At 37.2% G+C, this 22,194-nt stretch overlaps 1 protein-coding gene and 1 non-coding gene across 4 annotated transcripts in view; both read right to left on the reverse strand.

The window, feature by feature from the left end:
- Positions 1-1,022: 1,022 nt before the first annotated feature.
- Positions 1,023-22,194, reverse strand: part of Exo1 (exonuclease 1) — a 27,254-nt gene continuing 6,082 nt past the window's right edge. For 2 of the 3 annotated variants that reach the window (XM_010642655.3, XM_010642656.2), the window contains exons 6-15: positions 21,422-21,559; positions 19,724-19,936; positions 17,723-17,910; positions 17,090-17,186; positions 16,030-16,255; positions 12,642-12,888; positions 7,614-8,190; positions 5,233-5,334; positions 4,009-4,202; positions 1,023-1,290 (exon numbers count right to left, since the gene is read on the reverse strand). In XM_010642655.3, coding sequence (XP_010640957.1) covers positions 1,155-1,290; positions 4,009-4,202; positions 5,233-5,334; positions 7,614-8,190; positions 12,642-12,888; positions 16,030-16,255; positions 17,090-17,186; positions 17,723-17,910; positions 19,724-19,936; positions 21,422-21,559 — 2,118 coding nt within the window. In that variant the 3' untranslated portion in view covers positions 1,023-1,154. The remainder of the gene's footprint in view (positions 1,291-4,008; positions 4,203-5,232; positions 5,335-7,613; positions 8,191-12,641; positions 12,889-16,029; positions 16,256-17,089; positions 17,187-17,722; positions 17,911-19,723; positions 19,937-21,421; positions 21,560-22,194) is intronic. The other variant, XM_019210420.2, reaches the window with a different exon arrangement.
- On the reverse strand, positions 10,995-11,118 carry LOC117285618. The gene has a single exon (XR_004516702.1). It is a non-coding gene; the product is annotated as a small nucleolar RNA SNORA36 family (small nucleolar RNA).

The following is a 22,194-nucleotide window of genomic DNA, read 5'->3' on the forward strand; positions in this document are numbered from 1 at the left end:
TACACTTTCTCACCCTATAGTGATCACAGTGGTCCTGTATGAATCTGGGCAAAATAAACTTTCTGGAAAGGATTCATTATTCTAGATGCTAATGGCAATGTTCCAGATTTGTGTGAGGAAGTAAAAATATTTGCAGTAAGCCGGGCATGGTGGCACACACCTGTAACAGCACTCGGGAGGCTAAGGCAGGAGGATCACCGTAAATTCGAGACCAGCCTGGGCTACATAGTGAGTTCCAGGTCAGTCTCAACTACATAGTGAAACCCTGTCTCAAAAAACCAAAACCGAAACCAAAAAAAAAAAAAAAAAAAAAAAAAAAAAAGCATTAGCAGGAGTTTGGAGGAAGTTGATTCCAACCTTATGGATGACTTGGAGGTGTACAAGACTTCAGAGGAAGAAGTAACTATGGCTGTAGAAACAGCAAGAGAACTAACAGGAGTTAGAAGCGGAGCCTGAGATGTGACTGAATTGCCGCAATCTCAGTATACAACTTGAATGGATGAGGAGTAGGCTTTTATGAATGAGAGGACAAAGTTTCTTCAGAAAGTCTCTTCCCCTGGTGAAGACCGTAGAAATGCCAACAGAAGATTTAAAACATTATACATTGTACTTAGTTGATAACAGGCAGGATTTGAGAGTACCAATTTTAATTTATGTGGCTGTTACAGAGCATCGAACCAAGAGCCTTGTATGTGTGAGGCAAGCACTCTAGCACTAACCTATGCCCCCCATCCTTTTTATTTAAACTAGGGTTAGGGTCTAAATTGCCTGTGTTGGCAAACCTGCAATCCTCTGCTTTGGCCTGGGGCAACAGTGATTCCTTCTAGCATAAAAAGCTTACAGAATTGTGGCTACTTACCATCTTGTACCAGACATCACACAAATCTTTAGATTTTCATAAACTCCAGGGGATTCCCCAACTAAACAGCAGAACTTCCAAAAAACTTTCAAAGACAAAAATCATTCTTCTCTTTAGCTTTTTATGAAAATATAAAGAGCTGAGTAAGAGAAACTATTACGCAGTTAACATACAAAATGTATCCTAGTTTTAAAATGTTGCCTAAGAACAAATCTTTCCGGCAGGTAATTGCTTCCAAAAAAGGAGTTCCAATTGATACAGTCTTCCCCAGGGCAGGCCTCCCAGCAGCCTGTGGTTACTGGAATATCCCTCTCTGCACACGCACACATTCAGGTCTGTTAAATATATCCTCTTCTGCTTCTGGAGTTAGCTGGATGTTATCTTTGACTGGAGACAGGGGCTTTTTACAAGAAACAAGCTTTTCGGAATCTCTGCAAAATATAATGAAGTAAATTTAGTGCTTTTAGGGTACTGATTACTACAGAAGAAATAATCTACTTGGAAAAAAAAAAACATAAACACGTATAAGAAGGGTTATCCCCTTTAGTGTAAGATCTGTCTCGATTCATTACGGAACACATTCAGGTTCTCCTCTGAGTATTTCCAATAAATTTAAAGTTTTACTACTTAGTGTCTCTTCTTACTTTCAACATCACCCTTCAATATAGGTGCTTGGGCACTACTAGATATATACTAGCTAAGGCAGAAAGACTCCAGTAAAGAAATTTTAGTTCTTTTTGCTTGTAGTATCCTTCTCGAGTCTAAGAACCAATATAAATAAAATGAACTTATGGTTGAATCTCATTTACCTCCCCAACTCTTTTGCTGGAAAGCTCTATGTCCATAAAAATTATTAAGATGACAGCACAGGTTATTCTATCTCCTGACAACAAACACGAAACATCAGTTAGTCTTTTTTTCTAAAAGGTATCTAAGAATACTATTGCATCCTTAATTTTCTTCCAGCATCAGTTCAGTATCTTCCATGCAAGAACTCCTGGAGATTTCCAAGTCCCTTTTAGGGTGTTTGTAATATCGAAACTATTTCATAATAACATTTAGACTTTATTTGCCTTCTCCACTTTGCTGACACTTGTACTGATGATGCTAAAGCAGAACTGGGAAGAACTGCCAGCAACTCTGTATGAATTAAGACAGTAACAGGCACAAAGCCAGGCATGGAGGTGCATGCCTGTAATCCCAGCACTTGAGAGGCTGAGGCAGGAAGATTGCCTCAAGTTCAAGGCCAGCCTGACAGCCCGCCATCCCAAACTACATAGTGAGACCCTGTCTTGAAAAAAGCACATATAAAACACTTGCGTTGTGTACCACGGTAGGTGATTATCTCAAGTAAAAACTCATGTGACATGGTTGTTCAAATTTAGGGACTTGGTAAAGGGCTTCTCTAAAATGAACAAAGTAACTAACAGTACTTGTTACCATGGATATTATTCAAGTAAAAATTAGAATTTTGGAAAAATTGTACCTGCCACCTGATAACTTTTCAATACTTGAGACTACTGATTATAATTTTCCCCCTTATATAATGAAATACATCAATATTTAGAAGACAAGTACAATTCAAGACATGTTTCAACATCAAAGTAAAAGAGCCACTGGAAATGCACTAGTGAACCAGGTGTGGAGATGTTTGCCTGAAAGGCGGAAGCAGGAGGATCTAAGGAGCCTAGTGTGGGTAACAGTGAGATCTGCCTCAAAATAAAAAATAAAATAAGAAAAAGGACTGGGGATGCAGCCCTGGATTCAATCCCCAATACTTAAAAACTGAAAGAAAGAAGGGCTTACTGAATCTGGTATAAATAGCAAAGAAGAAAATAAACAATTATCTCAAAGCATATCCAAAACATACTCTTTTCAAATACAAAGGCTATCTATCCTTCCTGTACTGTACTTAATCAAATGATGTCGTAATGGTGAAATGCAGATGCAGGTAAGAATTCAGCTGGGTTCTATTAAGCCAAACAGTAAAAATTTACAGTGTGAAACACTGCCAATCTTCTTAGTTTTTTGTTTTGGAAAAGATAACCATTTTTCATAAAATTTTACAATATTCATATGTGATAGGCCCATTATTGTTATTTTAAAAACGGAAATTATTTAAATGTCTATTTTCATTTCTAAGATAGTTAGAGGTGTTGACAAATACAACCCACATAAAACAAAGTGCTTTCTGGCTTTCAGTAATTTTTAAGACTATAAAGGGAACCTGAATTACTGCTATATGAATTTAATCCTAAACTTTGCATAAAAAAAAGAAAATTTTCCAGTACTTACTTATTTACAAAGTGTTCCCTGTCATACTAGCTCATCTGACTGTGACAATATTTCTATTAAGGTTTAATCCTATGATCCCATGCAAGTTTAAAAAAAAAGAAACTTTTATTAAACACTTCGCTCTATTAAGAAATGTAAGAAACTAAAGTATTAAATCATGCTGCTTTGTGGCTGGTTCTGAAGTCTAACAGAAGGAAATTTTGTGGTTACAAAATAGCTATATACAGGATACAGATGTATATATATATTTTTTTGTTTGTTGTTTTTTTTGAAACAGGATATTGCTGTGTAGTTCAGGCTGGCCTTGGATTCACTGTGCAGTCCAGGCTGCCTTTGAACTTGTGGAGATCCTACTGCCTCAGCCTCAGTGCCGGGATTATAGGCATGCACCACCTTGCCTGGCTAATACAATATCATTTTTTTTTTTTTTTTTGGTACTGGGGATCAAACTCAGAACCTTGTGCTTTCGAGGCAGGCGACAGCACCACTGATCTAAATCCCTGGCTCAGTCCTTTTAAAATAATGTGTGCTGCCTACACTACAAATCTGGCAAATTCATTACATAAAATCAACAATTCTCTTCATTCTGGATGTGATAATTTAGGATAATACAATACAGCACTATGTCTTAACCTGTCTAAAACTATTCTCATCACAATTCTAAGACATAAGGAGGAAAGAAAGCTGAGATGTCCAACACCTAGAAAAATAACCAGCTTCACAGAGGGACTGCAAAGCCACACTGAGGACTGAGGCTGAATCAGAAATCGATTCACAGGAAACTAGAGACGGGAGCTGGGAGAAGGGAACAGGGATTACTGAAAAGAAGTCAGAGTAGGAATGAGGCAACTCACTTTTTAAAACCAAAATTTTTCCAGAGCTCACTGATTTTTATCTGTAAACCTGGCTTGTTCTCGGCATTGTGACGGTTTCTCCTCTGGATGCTTGCCGGCTTCCTGCTCAGCCCACTGACTCTGGCAGGAACCAGAGCTTTGATCTTGGTGGCAGAAAGAGAGTCCAGGGAACTAGATTTATATAGCCCAGGAACCTGAAGAGTAAATGTCTGTTTTAATAATACTCTGTCAAAGCAACTCTCTTTAGTTAACTCAAATTATTCTTTACGCATTGGAACAGAATAATTTATAAGCAACAGGTAAGGATGTGTTATTTACAAATGCCTATTACAGAAACAATGATTATATTAACAGTTAATACAAAAGAATAGAGTGCAAAGTGAGCCTCATTAACTCTCTCAGCCTCTCCTTCCAGAAGCAATGGCTGTTAAGAGCAATGTTCCCATGCATCCACTAAATCATTCACACACACAAAACTGGCAGCATTCTTTCTACACACTGTTATTTCCCTTTTCTTGCTTCCGCTTAATGATACATCTGAGAGATTTTTCCACGTCACACGTAGAACTGAATTTTGAGTAAGTTGCCTGTTCTTCCATGTGGCACAATTTACTTAAATCTCTACTGACGGATTGATTTTTACCTTGTGGACAGTATGGAGCCATCGAAATGTTGCTGTATTTTAGAGCAGTAAGAATGAAGTATATAAAAAACAGTTCTAAAACTGATTAATCTGGCTAGGGTTGCAAAATGGCAGTTTTAAAAATTGGCTTACTGTGGGACAATTCTGAGAAGGCTTTTTGGAAATGCATACGAAAACTGTAGAACATACATGCCTTGGGACCAGTAATATCACTCTATGGAATTCACCCCTACACATTAATCAAGAGTGTACTCAAATATTTACTCACAAGATTTTGATGGCAACGCTGTTTACAACAGCAACAATTCTTTGGAGAAAAATAAATTATATAAACCCACGATGGCATGTTATAGTGATTATAAATAATGAATATATAATACATGAAAAAAGATCTTTATATTGCAGAGGAAATAGGCTTCAACTTAACATCTTGAACACCTACAGTTAAGCACAAATACTCTACTAGGAAGTTTGAAAGTAGACTTTGTAAACCAGAAAGCAAATAGTTTAATTTTGTCTGTATTTCTCTAACAAGCATACACAGCTTCTAAATTTAAAGAAAATTTTAATAAATGTTTTACCTTATTCCTTAGAAGTGTCTCTTTCTTTGAAAAATGAGATAAATGTTGCTTGGAGTTCTGATTACCTTGATTATCAAGTGATTTAGTACTACAATCAGACTCCTAGATTCCCAAGATCAAAAAATAAAGCAGAGTTAGATTTTTTTTTACTGTGGAATTTTTATGCCAACTAACCAATGTTCAACAAAATGGAAAATAAATAGAATGAGAACAATCAGTATAAATAAAATTTCAAGGAAAGAAAATAAAAACATAGGTTAGAATTATTAGAAGAAAATAAATGTCATATACAAAGGATGCTATTTACCAGTTTCACTGAAGGATGTAAGATGATTTAGATGCAGAAATAAATCGTTTATATAAAATGTATTTTTGAAGGCTTTGCTGAACCATTTGTGGAGCCTGTGAAAATGCTGACTCAGAGAAAGCTAGTCTCTTACTGTAACAGTTCTACCCAACTTTGCTGATTGTTTTCATAAATTACGAGGTACCAAAAGCAGAACCAGTGCAGCTCTAATCCTCTTTTAATTGTGTAACATGTTCAACATTAAAGAGAAAAATAGCACAGATTAAAATTTAGAAAACTTTACATTTCTCCACTTTTCCAAGAGGATTTAGATAATTTATCTATTATATAACCCTAATATTCCTTGTTCAGAGCTAACAGTAGGGGTGACACCATTTACTTACAATAAAGATCATAAGGTCCCAAGATTACTTCAGCCTCCAGTAGGTTCAATAAACTTGATACAGACTTAACCTACGGCTGCCACCTTTCACAGTGAACTACCAACAGAAAGCCCAGTATAGAAACATTTTCTTCAGAGGCATATGATGAAAACTGATACTCAAAATAAAGCCTCAAGACATTTTCACTTCCCGGAACATTTTTTAAATCAAAGATAAGGTTAATATTCAATTGTTTGAGAATTAATAATCCTAAGGAGAATTTACTATTAGCTACCAGAGCAATGAGTCAATGAATGGTTCCTAGGTTAGTTTATATTTTGGGTGAGGTGGGTACATATCTTTATGAGGTTAGTATAAAAGATGGTTAGCCAGAAGACAGGGTATGTCTTTTCTTGTGCTGCTGGCAGGACCAGCCCAGCCTGTGGGCTGGCAAAGCTTCTTAGGAAAGCATGGCCAAAAGCTTGCAAAGTAAATGAAACAGGAAGAAATACTTAACTGAGAAAAGAAACACTTAAGCCAACATACTTAAATCATCCTTGCAAATAGATGTGTCTATGAAGGACATTTAAGAGACAGCATCTGTGGTGGTACCCAGATGGCATCAAGAGGAAATGCAGCATGGTGTAAAAGCGTGGGGGGACGGGAGAGGGGCGTACTAAAACGGAGGCGCATATTTAAAGAAGCAGTCTTCTAAACCAGTAAGAACAGTGAGAAACTGTAGCCAAAGGTTGGGCTTGAGATGCTTCCAAAAATATAGAAGATGCTACAGAAAGCCTCAGGGTTGAAATATATAAATCTCCAAATAAAAACAATTTACTTTCACATGGTAGCTTGGCTTTCACTTCAATTTGAATCCAAAGTAACTTGAAACCAATACAATTTTCTTTTTGATAGGTATAAAGCTGTACTGATTTACTAAATGTTAATATTCAGGAGTATCAGACATTAAAATTTTGCCAAATATTACAGTGGTTACAATTCTTTCAACTTGGTAATATTTGGTGAAGATGTTATATTGGTAAGTTTGAGGTAATGCCATTATGCTACTTTAATGAAAGATATAGAAGAAAAAAGTAGTTAGGATGCTTCTATTAATTAAAAAAAAATCATTTGTGTTAGCATTTTTTCGTAAACTAAAGGTTAGCAGAAAAAAGAATAAAAACAAAAATGCTTTTAAAAGTTCTAAAACTTAAGGCAGACAACCATACATTGTGGGGCCATTTCTTTTTTTCTTTTTTTGGTTCCAGGGATTGAATTTGGGTCCTTGTGCTTGCGAGGAAGACGGCGGTACCACTGAGCTAAATCTCTGGCAGGGCCATTTCTTTATAAAGTCTCATAACTGAATTCAAAGTTATACAAAACTAAGGATTTAAGTAGTAAACTTATGCTATTTTTTCATTTCATAGATTATCATTCTGCTTAGATGCGAAATGTGCCACAACTCAAGTTCCTTTCAATGGAACGCACAGGGATTCGGGAAGCATAATTAAATGTGCAGGAGTTGAAAATATGAAAGATATGGAAAAGTCCTTCAAAATGAATAAAATGTTAACTTCCTACCTAGTAGGACTTAGAGTAAAATGCTAAGATAGGTGGTCATTTACAGCATGTAGGCAGTTTCTTCAATTGTCTAATACCTGATTTTCTCTTACATGTAAATTGAAAACAAAACGCATCCTGATCTGACTCACCTCTGAATCGGAACCCTTACTAGAAGGCTGAGACATTTCTGATGCATTTAAACTGCATGGTGAGAATTCCATACTTTGCTGAGACTGTGAGGACAAATCCACTTCACGCAAGGACTGAGATTCATCACCTGACTCATCACTCTTGGACTGAGACGTATCAGACAGCTTAGCGTCTTTAGGCAGAGAGGAAGGAGAATCACTTTTCCTTTGGAACTGCTGTAACGCTGTGCTTGGGGGGTTTGGAGAGGTGCTCGCAGAGTCTGAAAACTCTCTGAGACTTCCAGACCAACTGAAACAACTTCTTAGTGTCCCCAGAGTGGGTGGTGAAATGGTCCTTGTGCACGTGCCTGTCTTAACAGCCTGAGGCTCTTCACCAGCAAACACAGTCACATCATCTGGACTCCGGCCACCTGAATTATGTGCTGCATTGGTATCTCCTAGCTTCGTGCCATCAAGGTCTGGGCAATCTGATTCACTGAGATCAGTCACTTTTTCTCTGACAGCTGTTTCACCTAGAGGCTGGAGGCTTGCCTTCTTTGATATACAGGCAGAGGAATCCAGGGAACTGCAAAAAAACCTAACAAAACCCAAGAAAAATGGATTATTGTAAATACAGGATGTCAAAATGGAACAATTCTCCAGCATCTTTAAACAGTCTCAAAATAGATTAATTTCAAAAATAAAGGCAATATAGATCTTGAAATAGAATCTAAGTTTAAATTCTGATTATGATAAAATTCATTCAATTAGAAGTGTGCTTATATAGTGAATTTTTAGACAAGATTTTCTAAAAACGGATGTCTATATATACACATGCATTTGGAACTTCTTTAGTATGAAGTTCATTATATAGATGTTCTTTCCCCAAACCCTTTCAGCTCCCAAACAGAAAGTAAGCTCTGAGGGCAGGCGCTAACCACGTCCTTGTATCCTTCACAGTACCTGACACAGCAGCTAAGAGTAGTCAAATATATGAGCAGAGATGGAAATATGGCACAGAAATAACAACTTTAACTACTGTTTCATATTTTACAAGAAGCAAAAATAATTAGCCATTTATCCCATTGATGATTTTTTTGGAAACAGGGCCTCCCTGTGTTGTTTAGGCTGTTCTCAAACTCAATGTAGCCCAGGCTGGCCTTGTACATGGCGATCGTCTTGCCTCGGCCTCAGTGCTGGAGTTATGGGTGTATGCCACCACACCTGGGTGATGAATATTACTGAGGAGATTGAATCAAGGAAGAACTATTAGGCTTAAAAAGAAAATCCCAGAATACCTGACATATAGATATGAATTTTAATGAGACTACCTCCCTAATAAATGCTGTATCAAATTTAAGAAGAACAGGTATTTATTAACTGTTGGGGAGACATTTAATATCCCCAGATAAACTGTGTGGGTGCAGGCAGGAAGGGGGACTCTTTATTAGGCTTTTAATCCAACAGAACACGTAAGATCCTAAGATCTGACCACAAACTCACCTTTAAATTCACGGTAATTTCTCTGATACCCATGCATCATTTCATGGGTAAAGAAAGAACCCAGGGTTATAAAATTAATCAGACAGAGAACAGAAATGAAGCCTAGAACCCCTCTCACCTCTCGGCTGCTCTTTCTTAATTAGCTTATGGTACTACTTAACTGATATTTTATTGTTAGACCTCAAGGATAAAATGAAATATTTCTAGGATAAGCATTGATGTAATAAAAATTAAGGCTTAGAGAACAGGCTTCAAAAAAACATAGGCCGGAGACAATGCTTTGCACGTTTAACATCTCCTTTCAGCTGCACTAAAGAGCGAGGGGTGGTGATGGATGCGTGCAGGTAGGTCAGTGAGTAGGCACTGTGCTGGTGCCCCACACACTGTGTGTCCGTTGACCTGCCCCAGGACCCATGCATTTGTTTGTCCGGATTTCAGTAAGAAATGCTGGGGAAGTTCAATGGCACGCGGCAGATCACTCAGTTGGTAAGATGACAACGAAAATTCAAATCCATGCCTGTCAGACTGTTCCCATCAACTGTGACTACTCTGTCCTGTCACCTCTCTGGGACAATTTAGCCTCAACTTAAGATCATGAGAATAACATCAACTCCATGCTACCTCACTGTGCTTTGGTTAAGAAATGAGAGAACATGTAAAACCATTTTGAATACTAATTTAATAATAGTTAGCTATTATTAGATGTTGCTGTATAGTCCTGGGCAGAAAAGGACACATCAAAGACTTACTTCTAACTATTATTTCACGGGAAGTTGATGGAGAAAATAATTCTTTCTCCAGGCATCTCTTAGTGTTCACTTGAATAGTTTACTAGTGAAACATTCAAATAAGCTATATAAAGTAGCTAAGCACAACCTCAAACCTGAGATTTCCTTAAGCTTTCAGTGACTCAACAGGTAAGACCTGTGGCGACACACAGCATTATTCTTCTTGGCCATCTCCAAAGAAAAGTTAACACTGAGCACCAGAAAAGGGAAGCTCTATTCTTGCTCAAGAGGAAAAGAAAGGAAGTTCCAAAAATGTCTCCAGAAGAAAAAGGTCAACTTTCTGTTCAGCGTGTATGTACCAGTGTCCATCTTTTATGGCGTACTTTTTCATTATTCAATGTGAATGAAGATCTCTATGAGGTGACTGGCAAGACAAGCACTGAAAGGATCACTTAATGGTATCATATTTTGCCTCGAGAAGACCTGATGAGAGAAAGGTTTGAAACATCACCTACAGGGAGGCTGAAGGATGACCAGGGGCTCATTCCTTCAGACCCACTTCCTAATGTGTGGCTTCATCTTTTGGACATGAAAAACAGAAACCAAAAAGTATTTATTCTGAGTCTTCCAGAAGAACAGAGGTGCTGGCAAATCTTCTTTAAGAGCTACTATATTATGCCTAGTTAACTTCTCACATTTACATCTCCTCTTGCAGAGCGTGGTACCCGCTGTGGTTTGAATGTGTTCTCGCAAACTCATAAATTACTAGCGTTTGGGGAGATAACCAGGATGAGATGAGGCCATGAGGATGCGCCCTGAATGGCACCAGTGGCTAATCAGAGGAGAGCTCTGAGGTAGCATGAGGTCTGCCTCGCCCCGTGAGCCCCTACCACCCCACACTGCAGCAGGGTCCATACCACAAGCTGAAAGGGTGCTCTTGGACTCCTCAGCCTCTAGTACTATGAGCCAAATGAACATCTGTTTCTCGTAAATTACTCAGTTTGTGGTATTTGTTTAAAGCAAAGGAAAATGGACTAATGCAGTACCACCACTCAAAGCCAGTAACTATTCACTGTGTGTTTTTCATCTATTGTTTATCAGGCACTGTCTCAGGCAGTTCTCGCAATGGTCCTGAGGTTGTTATAACTTAGCCTTATTCTTTCTTTTTCATTTTTATAGGCTGGGAGCTAAATGAATAGAATAATACTCTCTTATACAGTACAAGCCCATTTCAATGTTCCAAAGTTTAATCAACAGATCAGAAAGCTGCCTGAACTGAACTCAGCACTTTGGAAAGCCCCATTTTAAAAAGAGGAAAGTGAAACACCCAGAAGGTAACTTGCTTAAGTCAAACACCTCATGAATGAACATGACAAGATTCAAACCCAGTGGACTGACTCTGGGGTCTAAATTCCTGATCCCCAAGTTATACTAAACTCCGAATCCCCAAGTCATCACCATTTGCAGGGGCTATGGCAACAGCATAAGCGATCTTTTGTGTTCCACTTTTGGCCCCTCCAAGCCCATTTTTCCCGAGTGTTCAGAATGATCTATCCAAAGCAGGAACTGAATAACAACTTTCCCTCAGTTAAAGCCCTTCACACGTTCCCCTCACCTGTAAAGAAGGCCATAGGTTGAGTTTGGCATATGCAGCTTCCATAACCTGGTCTCCTATCTGCACTGTCTTTCCCCAGCTTGCATTCTGGCAGTGATCAGCACCAAGGTTGCCCCAGGCCCCATGCTGTTCCCCACCTCCACGTCTTTGAGTAACTTATTGGATTCTGCTGAGAGGAGACCTGGCTCCAGTCTCGGCCTGCTTTACCTTATCTTTCATTTAAACCTCATTCGTGACATTCAACACCCACCCCTTCCTGCTCACCCTTTCCACCCACTGCCTCGGCACTCGATGCTGCCTTATTGCCCTCAAAACATTGTACATGCCTTCATCGCTACACTTACTCTACTAGATGAGAAACTGCTTGCGTACTTACTTTTCCAACTGGACTGCAAGTATTCCAAGAATAAAAAGTATGTATTTCTTATTTTTGTAACCAGAGCACCCAGCATGGCATCAGGTTTGTAATATTACAATTCTTTAGTTACCCATATTCTAATATATTTCTGAAAATATTTTGTAAAATTGTACAAAGCCCTCTAAGAGATGAAAAAGGTAGAAACAACAAAAAAGAAGGAAAATAACAGAATTTCCCAAAGCAACAGAATTTCTGCAAAGCAAAATGTGATGGCAAGGGCTGTGAACCTCTTATTTAATTCTGTATGGACAAATAACAAAACTAACAGCAGCTGATGGAAACAGCAATACATTTAGGTCAGATCTAAGACTCCTCAGTTTACAAAGAGCTTATGCCCCGATAAACCCATCATAAACTGAAAATATTTTGTTAAATCTGAAGGTGCATTTAGTACACGTAACCTGTCAAACATCCTGACTTAACAACACAATGCAGCACAGAGGATCAGTTGCTTCCCCCCATGATCCCAAGGCTAACCAGGAGCTATGCCCGCTGCCTCTGCCAGGTACCTTGAGAGAGGAGGGCACTACAGCTCATGGCCAGGAAAAGAAATAAATTCAGAATTCAAAGTACAATGCTAATTGAAAGTGCATCACTTTTATACCATCACAGAGTCCAAAAATCCTAAGTTAAACTATGATATGCTGGGGACTGTCAGTATGTGATATAACTAATTAGGCCAAAACAGGTCCTACCTTTGGAGCCAATGTTAATTGAGACAAAATAAACACCAGTACAGTACATAATACAACAGACAAACCAACATTCTGAAGATGTCACTGTACCTGCTTCTGGTCCCTGGAACTACAACTGCACCACTCTCTTCGTTTTTTCTCTGTAAAAATGTTGCAAATTTATTTCTTGTCCTAGGCGGTATATTTAAGCTTTCTGTGCGAATACTTCCATTTCTCAGATCAGGCAAAAACATTTCAGAAGAGTTCAATGGTTTATTATTTTCATAGCCATTTATCTTGGTCTTCTTTGTAAATGAAAAAGAATACTGACTCAACAGATCATCTTCTGAGAGCTCTTCTAAATAGAAACAAAATTACCAATAAATCTTTGTTTTATCTACAGTTGGAGATCTACACTTGATTTCAAACTATATTCTACACTTAAAGGTAAAGATTATTTCTGAATCATCTTTATGTTTCTTTTTAAGTATATTTTTAACTATGCCTTACAAAAAAACAAAAACAAACAAAAAACAACAAACCAAAACATAAAGAAGATTCAAAAGTAATTTCCCTAGCTGTTTTAAAATTTCAAAAACTGCCAGGCTTGGTCGAACATGCCTGTAATGCCAGTAGTTGGGAGGCTGAGGCAGAAGGATTATTATATGTTGGAGGCCAGCCTGGGCTATACAGCGACTTCAAGGCCAGCCTGCACTATGTGGCAAGACAACCCTGTCTCAAAAAACAAAAAAATAAGAAGAAAACATAATTAAGATTCAATGTCAATTACAAGAGCAATTTATCTATTCCATATGGGTTTTGGTCGTTGACTACCATGTAGCTGAAAGTAATTTGAATGTTCTAGCTTTGATCCTCACACTAGACTTCATCTTATTAGAAGGTTGTTAGCCCAGCTCTTTAGGAGAATCCCATTAAGCTTGTATCTTGAGTTCAGTAAGACCTCTCAGTGTCTCTCATACTATCCTAGTGGACAGTGTAAAGCAAAGCCCATTGTACTAGTAACGTGGATTTGCAACAAGTTGTACAGCCCAAGAGACTATTGTTGATTGTTGATCTGAAAAGAAGCCTGTCTCACGTATCCTAGATTTCTGTATTTGCTAATTCAATTACACATGCTACACCAAACCTACTGTAACCAAACTTTGAGACATAGGATGCCAATTCCCAAATGACCCATATTAGAGATATATAAAGATTCAAAATAGAAATATAATGGTACTCAGCAGCAATTAGCAGAATGATTATAAACTCAACAAATTCCCCCCCACAGAAAAACCAAACAAAAACCAAGAATGCTCCTTGCCTTGAAAGTGCAAGGACCAGAGTTTGATCCTAGGTACCAAACAACAAACCAAAAACAAACAAACAAACAAACAAAAACAAGAATGCTAGCGGAGTAAAAGCTAAAGCAATTTTAGGTGCTTTACCACCCTAGATGGGGGACTGAAGGTGCGTTGCAACTGTAGATAATTACTGCATCTTGCGGTAAGCAGACTTCACCTTAAGAATCATACAGACTCAAAGAATTCCACAATTACTAAAAAATGGTATTACAACCAAAGTACTCAATGGATGAGGAACTTGTTGGCTGCGTGAGAAATTTAGAAGGGTTAAAGGTAGTACCTCTAAGTATCCGAACAGCTGTCACATAAAATATAGACTAACTCCAGGATTTTTGGTTTGTGGGTCCGTGTGTGCACACACACGCACACTTCAGGGACAGACTACACTGGCTAAGTGCTAGCTGTACGGAAGCAGACTTAGTCTGACTAAAGAAACTTACTGGTAACGAGTCATCTACATAAAATGAACTATCTCGACAGTAGTAGAACAAAAGTGAGGAAGTATTGTGTATCGTTTACTTGCTGTACAAAAGGTGTTTTGATATGGTATCTTATGCAACACATACAAAAACTTGTGAAACAGGAACATCAATCCCGTTTCATATGAATAGAGGAAGGTTCACAAATTTTATGAGAAAGATTCTGGTTCACAAGGAATTAGAACATTCTGGCCAATTGTGCATAATCTGTACCTAGTTAAAAAATGAAAGTATGAATTCAAAATTTAAAAAAGGCTTTGCTTTATTTTTGTTGCTAATCTTTCATTCATTGATGTAGTTATCTGAGGGAAGGAAATAAAAGGAAAAGGAGACTATACTTATTGTACTTCTAAACAACTTCTAAGATGAAAAAAAACTCCACTTCTTAAAGCCTGGTTCTCCATTCTCGGTAGTTTTGTTCAGTGTTTTACTGGAGGTTCTAACAATAAAGATACTAAAATGAATGCAGTTTTATATAAAATTAACACAAAAATCAATTGTATTTCTATAAACTAGTAATGAACTATAAATAGAAATAAATACCGTTAGTTTTTTTTTAAGGTAATAATTCCTTTTTTTTTTGGTATCAGGGATTAAACTCTGGCTCTTGCACTTGTGAGGCAGGCAGTGGAACCACTGAGCCAAATCCTGAGCAGAAATAAACATATGAGAAAAGCAACAAAAACCTGAAATATAAGGGTGAATTTGGTAATAGATGGGCAAGATCCATACACTGAAAATAACAGCATTAAAAAAACTTAAACTAGTCATTCATAGGAAAATGGTTGCATAGAGGCCATACTCTTATGTGACATAAGGCACATGTGTAAATACTGAATAGTTTCTCTGTGTGAAAAACAGTGCAAATTGTATAACTGTATACAAACTGTATAACTGACAATGTGAAATAGCAAGAAAAGGCTGAAGGTGTAGGGGAAGTGGGAAGGGGAGGGGAAAGGAAAGAAGGGAGAAGAAAAAATATGAGAAAAGGAAAAAATGGAAACAGAGTCTTTGTAAATAGGGGAGGGTGGAGGGGGTTGGGAGGGCAAGGGTATGGGGAACAAATGAGAACCAAAATACATCACGTAAAGGTACAAGATCCCAATGATGAACGTAACCGCACAGTAGACCTAAAAAGTACCAATAAACTCAATGAGATAAAAAAAAAACCAAACAACAAAAAAAACTTAAACATCAGAAAACTCAGCATTGTTAAGATGCCAAATCTCTCTACACTGATCTAGATTTAATTTAAAATCTCCATGACCATTTTTTAAAAGAAACTGATAAGCTAATTCTTACGCTTAAATGGAAATAGGAAGAACACTCAGCAGATTTATACTGATTTCAAGGTGTATTATAAAGCTAAAGTAGAATAAGAGTCCACAAAAGACTCACACATAGCCCACTGATTTTACACATCTGTGTAAAGGCAATTAAATGGGGAGAGGAAAACTTGTAACAATTGGGATTGGAACGAGCAAACCAATACATAAGGAATCTTGATCCTTACCTCGCATCATGTAAAAAAATTAAAATGACCACAGATCTAAGTCTAAGAGCTAAAACCATAAACAGGAGAAAATCTCTGAGACCTTGGCACATTCTTAAGTATGACCAATACTTGCTGGTATCTTCCCTAAATGAAATACATACCGCTTCTTGGTCTTTTCACCATGGATGATTTTCTTGGAAGATTTAACCCTTTAGTACTAATCACTTGTTTAACGCCCACCGTACTTGGCTTTTCTTCTGACTTTGTAACATCTGAAACAATATTCATTTCAAGTGCAGGGCAGTAATTCCTATGCCAAATGCTGTTAACAGCAGCTGAGTTGTGACATGCTTTGTCGTCCCAACTACGACTTCTTAATAGGCAAGGCTAAAAAAAGGAAAGGGAAACAGTTATTCAGAGGAAAATTATTCACTTCCCTTTACATGAATATGAAAAACACAATATGTTAAATTACCCTTAAATATCTGTCCATTAATATTTTCTACTTGGCTAGTTTTATAATTCTCAAATAAATGTATCTTGTGTTTTCAGGTCTGTTTCTTCTTTAAGATGAGTCAAGCCACCTGGCTGGCTCATTTCCAAGAAAAAAAAAAAAAGCTTCCCAAGATGAACAGTACAAAAGTAACTTTGGAACTAAAGAAATGTGGCCAGGAAAAAAGTATCTTTAAAATGAGTTATTTCAATATTAGTTTTAAAAAAATCACCTGATAATTTGCCTTCAAATAGTCATTTAAATATCTTTTAAAATTCACCTGACAGTTAAATTATGTATTTAGGGTAAACTCTAGAAATTGGATGAATTCAAATCAAAACATTGCAGGCTATAAAATACTGGTTTCTATTAGACCCAGAGCTGGTACCATCTTTAGTACATAATATGAACTAAAAAACAGAAAGCTATTTTAGTCTCATTGAGTTTGTTACAAAACTTTCTCAGAACACATTGAAGAAAACAGAATAGGATTCAAAGACACTAGCAGGGCTGTTCATTAGATATGTGCTAATTTATGAATAAATAAAGACAGAATTGTGCTTTTAAAGGTAATGTGTCTAGGTTTGGGTTTTCAACTATGCCTTATATCAAAGACACTGACTAGGGTGAGACGAGAAAAAAAGGCATCATATGCTTGGTACATTCATAGGAAATGCTCAAGACTGAAGGTTTGATAATATGTAACGCAGTCATTTCTTTAATGTTACCATAGCGGTGTCTGGATTGTAGTCATCAATCTGTTCAAAAGTATTTATATCTTTATTTCCAAGTGCTATTTGAAGAGCTGTAGAGTCATCAATGTATCTAGGTTTGTAAAATTAAGGAAAAATGTCTTTATTAACAAACCAATCAAATGATGCTGTTCTAAGATTGGAAAACATTGTCTGTTGTTGTCAATTCTTAAAGGTTTATGACTTAAATGGATCCTACTTACTTTCCACAGCACTGTTACTGAATCACAGGCATGGTCTGCTGGTCTCTACTTGTCCCTGCAGGAGTTGGCCATCTTGTAAAGCCCTGTATCACCATCTGTCCTCCCTTTCAAGGGACACTGAGAGAAAGTCTTGGCTACTACCTAAGCAGTGGGGTCTTGCACCAGCTTGAGTGTTAGTCAGTGGCCAGTGGCCATTGGGAAGGGCATCCTCTCATGGTGCATTCCCATGCCACAAGGACATCTCCCAGGTCCCACTTCTGCAACGTGTATCATAAGCCACTGACCCGGTGCCTGCTGCTGTCGAGTCAATCAATCCAAGTCATCACACGCTATAGCAGATGACATTCAGGCTTACACAAATAGACTTGCCTGAAGTTCTGGGAGTTCAAATGAACAAAAAGGATACTGTCCAGCATAGGTTAGTGTTTCAGGATCAATGTCATCTTCATAGGCATTCAGGGGGACAAGTTTCCTTTTGACGGGATCAAAAACTAGTTGATAAAGAAAAGTATTGTTGGCTCGAATGAATCCTTTGATGTAATCCTCCGGCACTGTTATATTCATCTTGAGATAATGCCCAATTTTCTTGATAACCTAACAATGGATGCAAACATTTTTATCTACAACTAAAAAACAGGAAATTAAAGAACAGAATCCCTAAAACAGACTAAGCAAGAGGGGACTGAAATATTACTTTCATCTACATTAAAAAATTGTAGCAGCAAACACAGTCTTGTTAGATCACTTAAGATTTTAATTCTCTTAAGTAGTGTTTTCCTGGTTTTTCTATTATTAACCCAATTAAGTTATACGTCAAATTTATGTTCCTAGGCATAACTTCAAGCTAAGTTATCATTCTCAAAGTTCATTTTATCCAGAAAAAAAAAAGCAGTAAGAAACTGGAGAAGAAAAGAACTCAAAATATTCTTAGACCACATTTCTAAAATTAAATCCACATTCTAACTTCAGCTGGCCATACTAAAGATATCTTAAATATTAGTTATGCACTACATAAAGATGGTTCTATCAACAGCAGACTGCATATGCAAATGTAGTCCCTTAAGATTATACCACTTAGGGGCCAGGGATTTAGCTTAATGGTTCTGCCACCTGCCTCGCAAGCACAAGGTCCCAAGTTCGATCCCCGGTAAACAAACAAACAAAAATCACTTAGTGATGTCATAACCACCTTAGCTTATCTAAATATACCAAATCAGGTCTGCACAATGACAAATTGCCTGAGGACACATTGCTTAGAATGTGTCATTATTAAGCAAGGCATGACTACTTTTTAAAACTCATAGATGAAAAAAACACCTAGCGTGAAGATCACGGAGTCACAGGCCAGCTAGGGATGTTTCTCTATTTCCAGAGAAGCCACCATCTTCCAACCCAGGGATCTGTTCACAATATCACAGCATTTGCATCCTGAGAACTCACACTTTGTACTCCTGGAAAATGGGATCTCTACTCTGCAAATCCCAAGGGTTTCAGAGAACTGTCCAAGTAAGCTTCTTTAAAGTGGGTTTATTTTATATTTTACTTTTTTTGTGGTGCTGGTGATGGCATCCAGGACCTTGTGTATGCAGGTTGGTGTTCTCCCACTGAGCTACAACCCCAGCTCCACTGTAGGTTTATTTATTAAGGTAAAGGCATTAGAGAAGCTACAGTAGTGATGTTCAGTGTCTTAGTTTCTCAGAGAATACATCACCCGTTACTGAATGAACATGTACGAGAATACAGCTGTCTTTCATCAAGCCATGTTAAGAGGTTTGCATAAATGTACAATTCCTCTCTCTTGGCTTTTACGTTTTGAAAATATGGTTATTTTTCCTAACAGCAGTAACATGTAATGAGTTTAAGTTCGATTCAATTAATATTTAAATTTTTGCTTTAATTTCTAATTTTGTCAATAGCTATAGCCCATAAAAACAAAAATTATTACTGAAGAGCTTTTAAGGGTGTGAAGGATGAGGCTGGAGGATTAAGCCTAGCCTTGGCAACTTTGTGAGACCCTGACTCAAAAAAGGTGCTGGGGATGTAGATCAAAGCGAAGGCTCTGTGTCCAATCCCCAGTACTAGGGAGGAAAAAGTGTATAAAGAGATCTCTATCCTTAGACCAAAAAGTTTGGGAATACTACTACAGGGCAATAGTAGGACAGCAGTCAAAAGATGGGGTTTTACCATTAATTCTACCCCAGATTTTTTGCTCTTAAGTCTAGTAAAAATTGCCACTAATTTGTCAATTGTGAAAATATGGTTCTTCTAATGTCTGTTATTTGCTGAAAACAAAGTTCTAGTGTTTTAGTTATTTGTTCAATAAAAGAAATTTAAAATCCATATTCTGAGTTTATTATTTAAAACACATTTCAGAAATTGAATGTGGCATTTGATAAGTCACTCTTACCTTTACAATATCTGGATTATTGGACAGTCTCAGCACTTTGCATGCCTTTGCTAATCCAATCCCACGCAGTGATGAGAGATAGTCACAGCCGGAAAGAATACACATGTAACGGAACTTCTCTTCTGTAAATATGTCCCCAAGCTGTCTGCACATTCCTAGCCGAGTCTGGTTAATTTCTAGTCCATTTCCAAACTGGTCCATTTTTAAAATTACCTTCAGAAGGAATGGAAATAGTTAATACTTAGTAGGATAACTATAATTCAACATGATTTAATGCACTGCAATTCTAAGAAATCATTGTTCTTCACTGTAACACTGAGACATAGGAGAGACAAGTAGGCTGGGTCTGACTATTAAATTTGCAAATAAATTAAACTGAAGCATAGGACAGAACTACAGGTATAGAACCAGGACTCCATTGTCAACTGGTATAAATAAATTAATTCAACCTCTCTACTCCTACCTTTGTCACAGGGCTGTCATGATGATCAAATAATGTATACAAAGAGCATTTCCTCTTACCTCCTTCTTTTACATTTTGAAGTAATCTTTTATTAGTAAAGCAATATATAATTTGTTGTAGGGACTTTGGGATACACAGAATTCCAGAAGAAAAAGAAATTGTCCATAACTTCTCATTTATCGTTACCCAGGATTAACCTTTTAATATAGATTCCTCTAGTCATCAATGAATGATATAGACAATATAAATATTGCTATTAACAAAAATTAGATCAGCCTATAGTTTTGTATCTTAATTTTTCCCATTAACATACCATGATCAAGTTTTCCATTAAAGTTTTCTACATAATTTTAAATAACTGAATAACATCCTCTTAGTAGACATGCTAGTTAATTTACCTAATACCTAGTTGAAAAATGTAAGTGTTATGGTATCATTATTAAAAAGTAAAATTAGCTGGGCGTGGTGGTGCACGCCTGTAATCCCAAGCTGAAGTAGGAGAATCGCTGTGAGTTTGAGACCAGCCTGGCTACATAGTGAGTTCCAGCTCAGTCTCAACTACATAGTGAGACTCTGCCTCAAAAAAAACAACAACAAAAAAGTAAAATTAGTGAGTCTACAGTCTATTAAAGGATTTATGGGCTGGGGATGTAGCTGAGCGGCAGAGCTTATTAACATACGAAAGGGCAGGGGATTTAGCTCAGTGGTTCAGCTGCCTGCCTCTCAAGTGCAAGGACCCAAGTTAGATCCCAGGTACCAAAAACAAAACAAAACAAAAAAAAAACCAAAACAAAACACAAAAAAACCTTGGGTTTGATTCCCAGGATACCCGCACCCCACTAGTTTCAATAGAACAACAAAATTCTAATCTTTAAAGGCTTACTCTGAAAAAGTGTCCAGATTAGTCAGACAAATATTATCAGCAAAACCTTTCACTTTAAATAATTATGAACGATATGCATGTTTCAAGTGGTATTGAAAGCCGCACTGGTAGATATGTAATAATAAACATACATTATTAATATGCTAATGACTCTGCTCATTTAATGAGAAATAAAACTAATTTATGGATGGATACTTTAAAAATTACGATTATAAAAATTGGATATAGTACATTACAGATGAAAACTGGTGGTAGTAAACAAAATAATTATTCCTGCAAAGGAAAAACTTCAGCTCCCTGATTTACACTACTTCTATCAACATAGTAGTATACAGTAGTTGCAGCCAAGTACCTTTTTACAGCCAAAAGCTAGAAGATCGGAGTCCTCTGTGATTATAGCTTGCACAATACCGGCTTTGTTAAGGTAGGCCAACTGTGCGTCCGCTTCATAGGGAGCCACGAGGCAGTCCACCCCCAGAGCCCGAGCCGCCTGAGAGAGAGAGAGGGAGAGCACAGTGAGTGTCCAGCAAGGCCTCTAGAAAGAACTAAGCAACTTCCGGCTCAAACCCGTTTTATTACTGCTCTCAACCTGCATATGCTAATATTATTTACAGAAGTATTTTTCCACTTTTAGTTCTAGTATATTTTACACTAGGTACACAGTCACTAAGAAATTTTAAAACATCAGTTTATAAGTTCGGATAAAAGAAATATTGCTATAAAATCAGAGGGTGGGAAGAAGCCTACAAGATATAAAATTATTTCAAATTAGAATGCTTCCATTTGAAGAATGGCTATGTCCCCAAAGTATATATTTATTTAGTTTTGTATATAATTTCCCCATTAAAAAAATGACCCACTAAGCTACAAAAGCCTATTACTATTGTGTTGATAAAATTCTAGATGCTACTCTAACACATTTAAATGAATCCACTAAGAAAAGTATTTTATAGTAATTGCCAAAAATAAGTTCCTCATCACAGGTAGCTGGTATACAACTTCCTTGTTCTGAATCATGGGTCACAGCTTCCAAGGCCCAAGGAGAAGTTTGGGGAAGTCAAGAAATGGGGATATGATGCATCAGGATGCATCATACCATGTGCTTTTTTTTTTTTTTTTTTTGTT

Source organism: Fukomys damarensis, unplaced genomic scaffold, assembly GCF_012274545.1.
Source record: "Fukomys damarensis isolate Sample0158 unplaced genomic scaffold, DMR_v1.0_HiC HiC_scaffold_11, whole genome shotgun sequence".
Taxonomy (NCBI): Eukaryota; Metazoa; Chordata; class Mammalia; order Rodentia; family Bathyergidae; genus Fukomys; species Fukomys damarensis.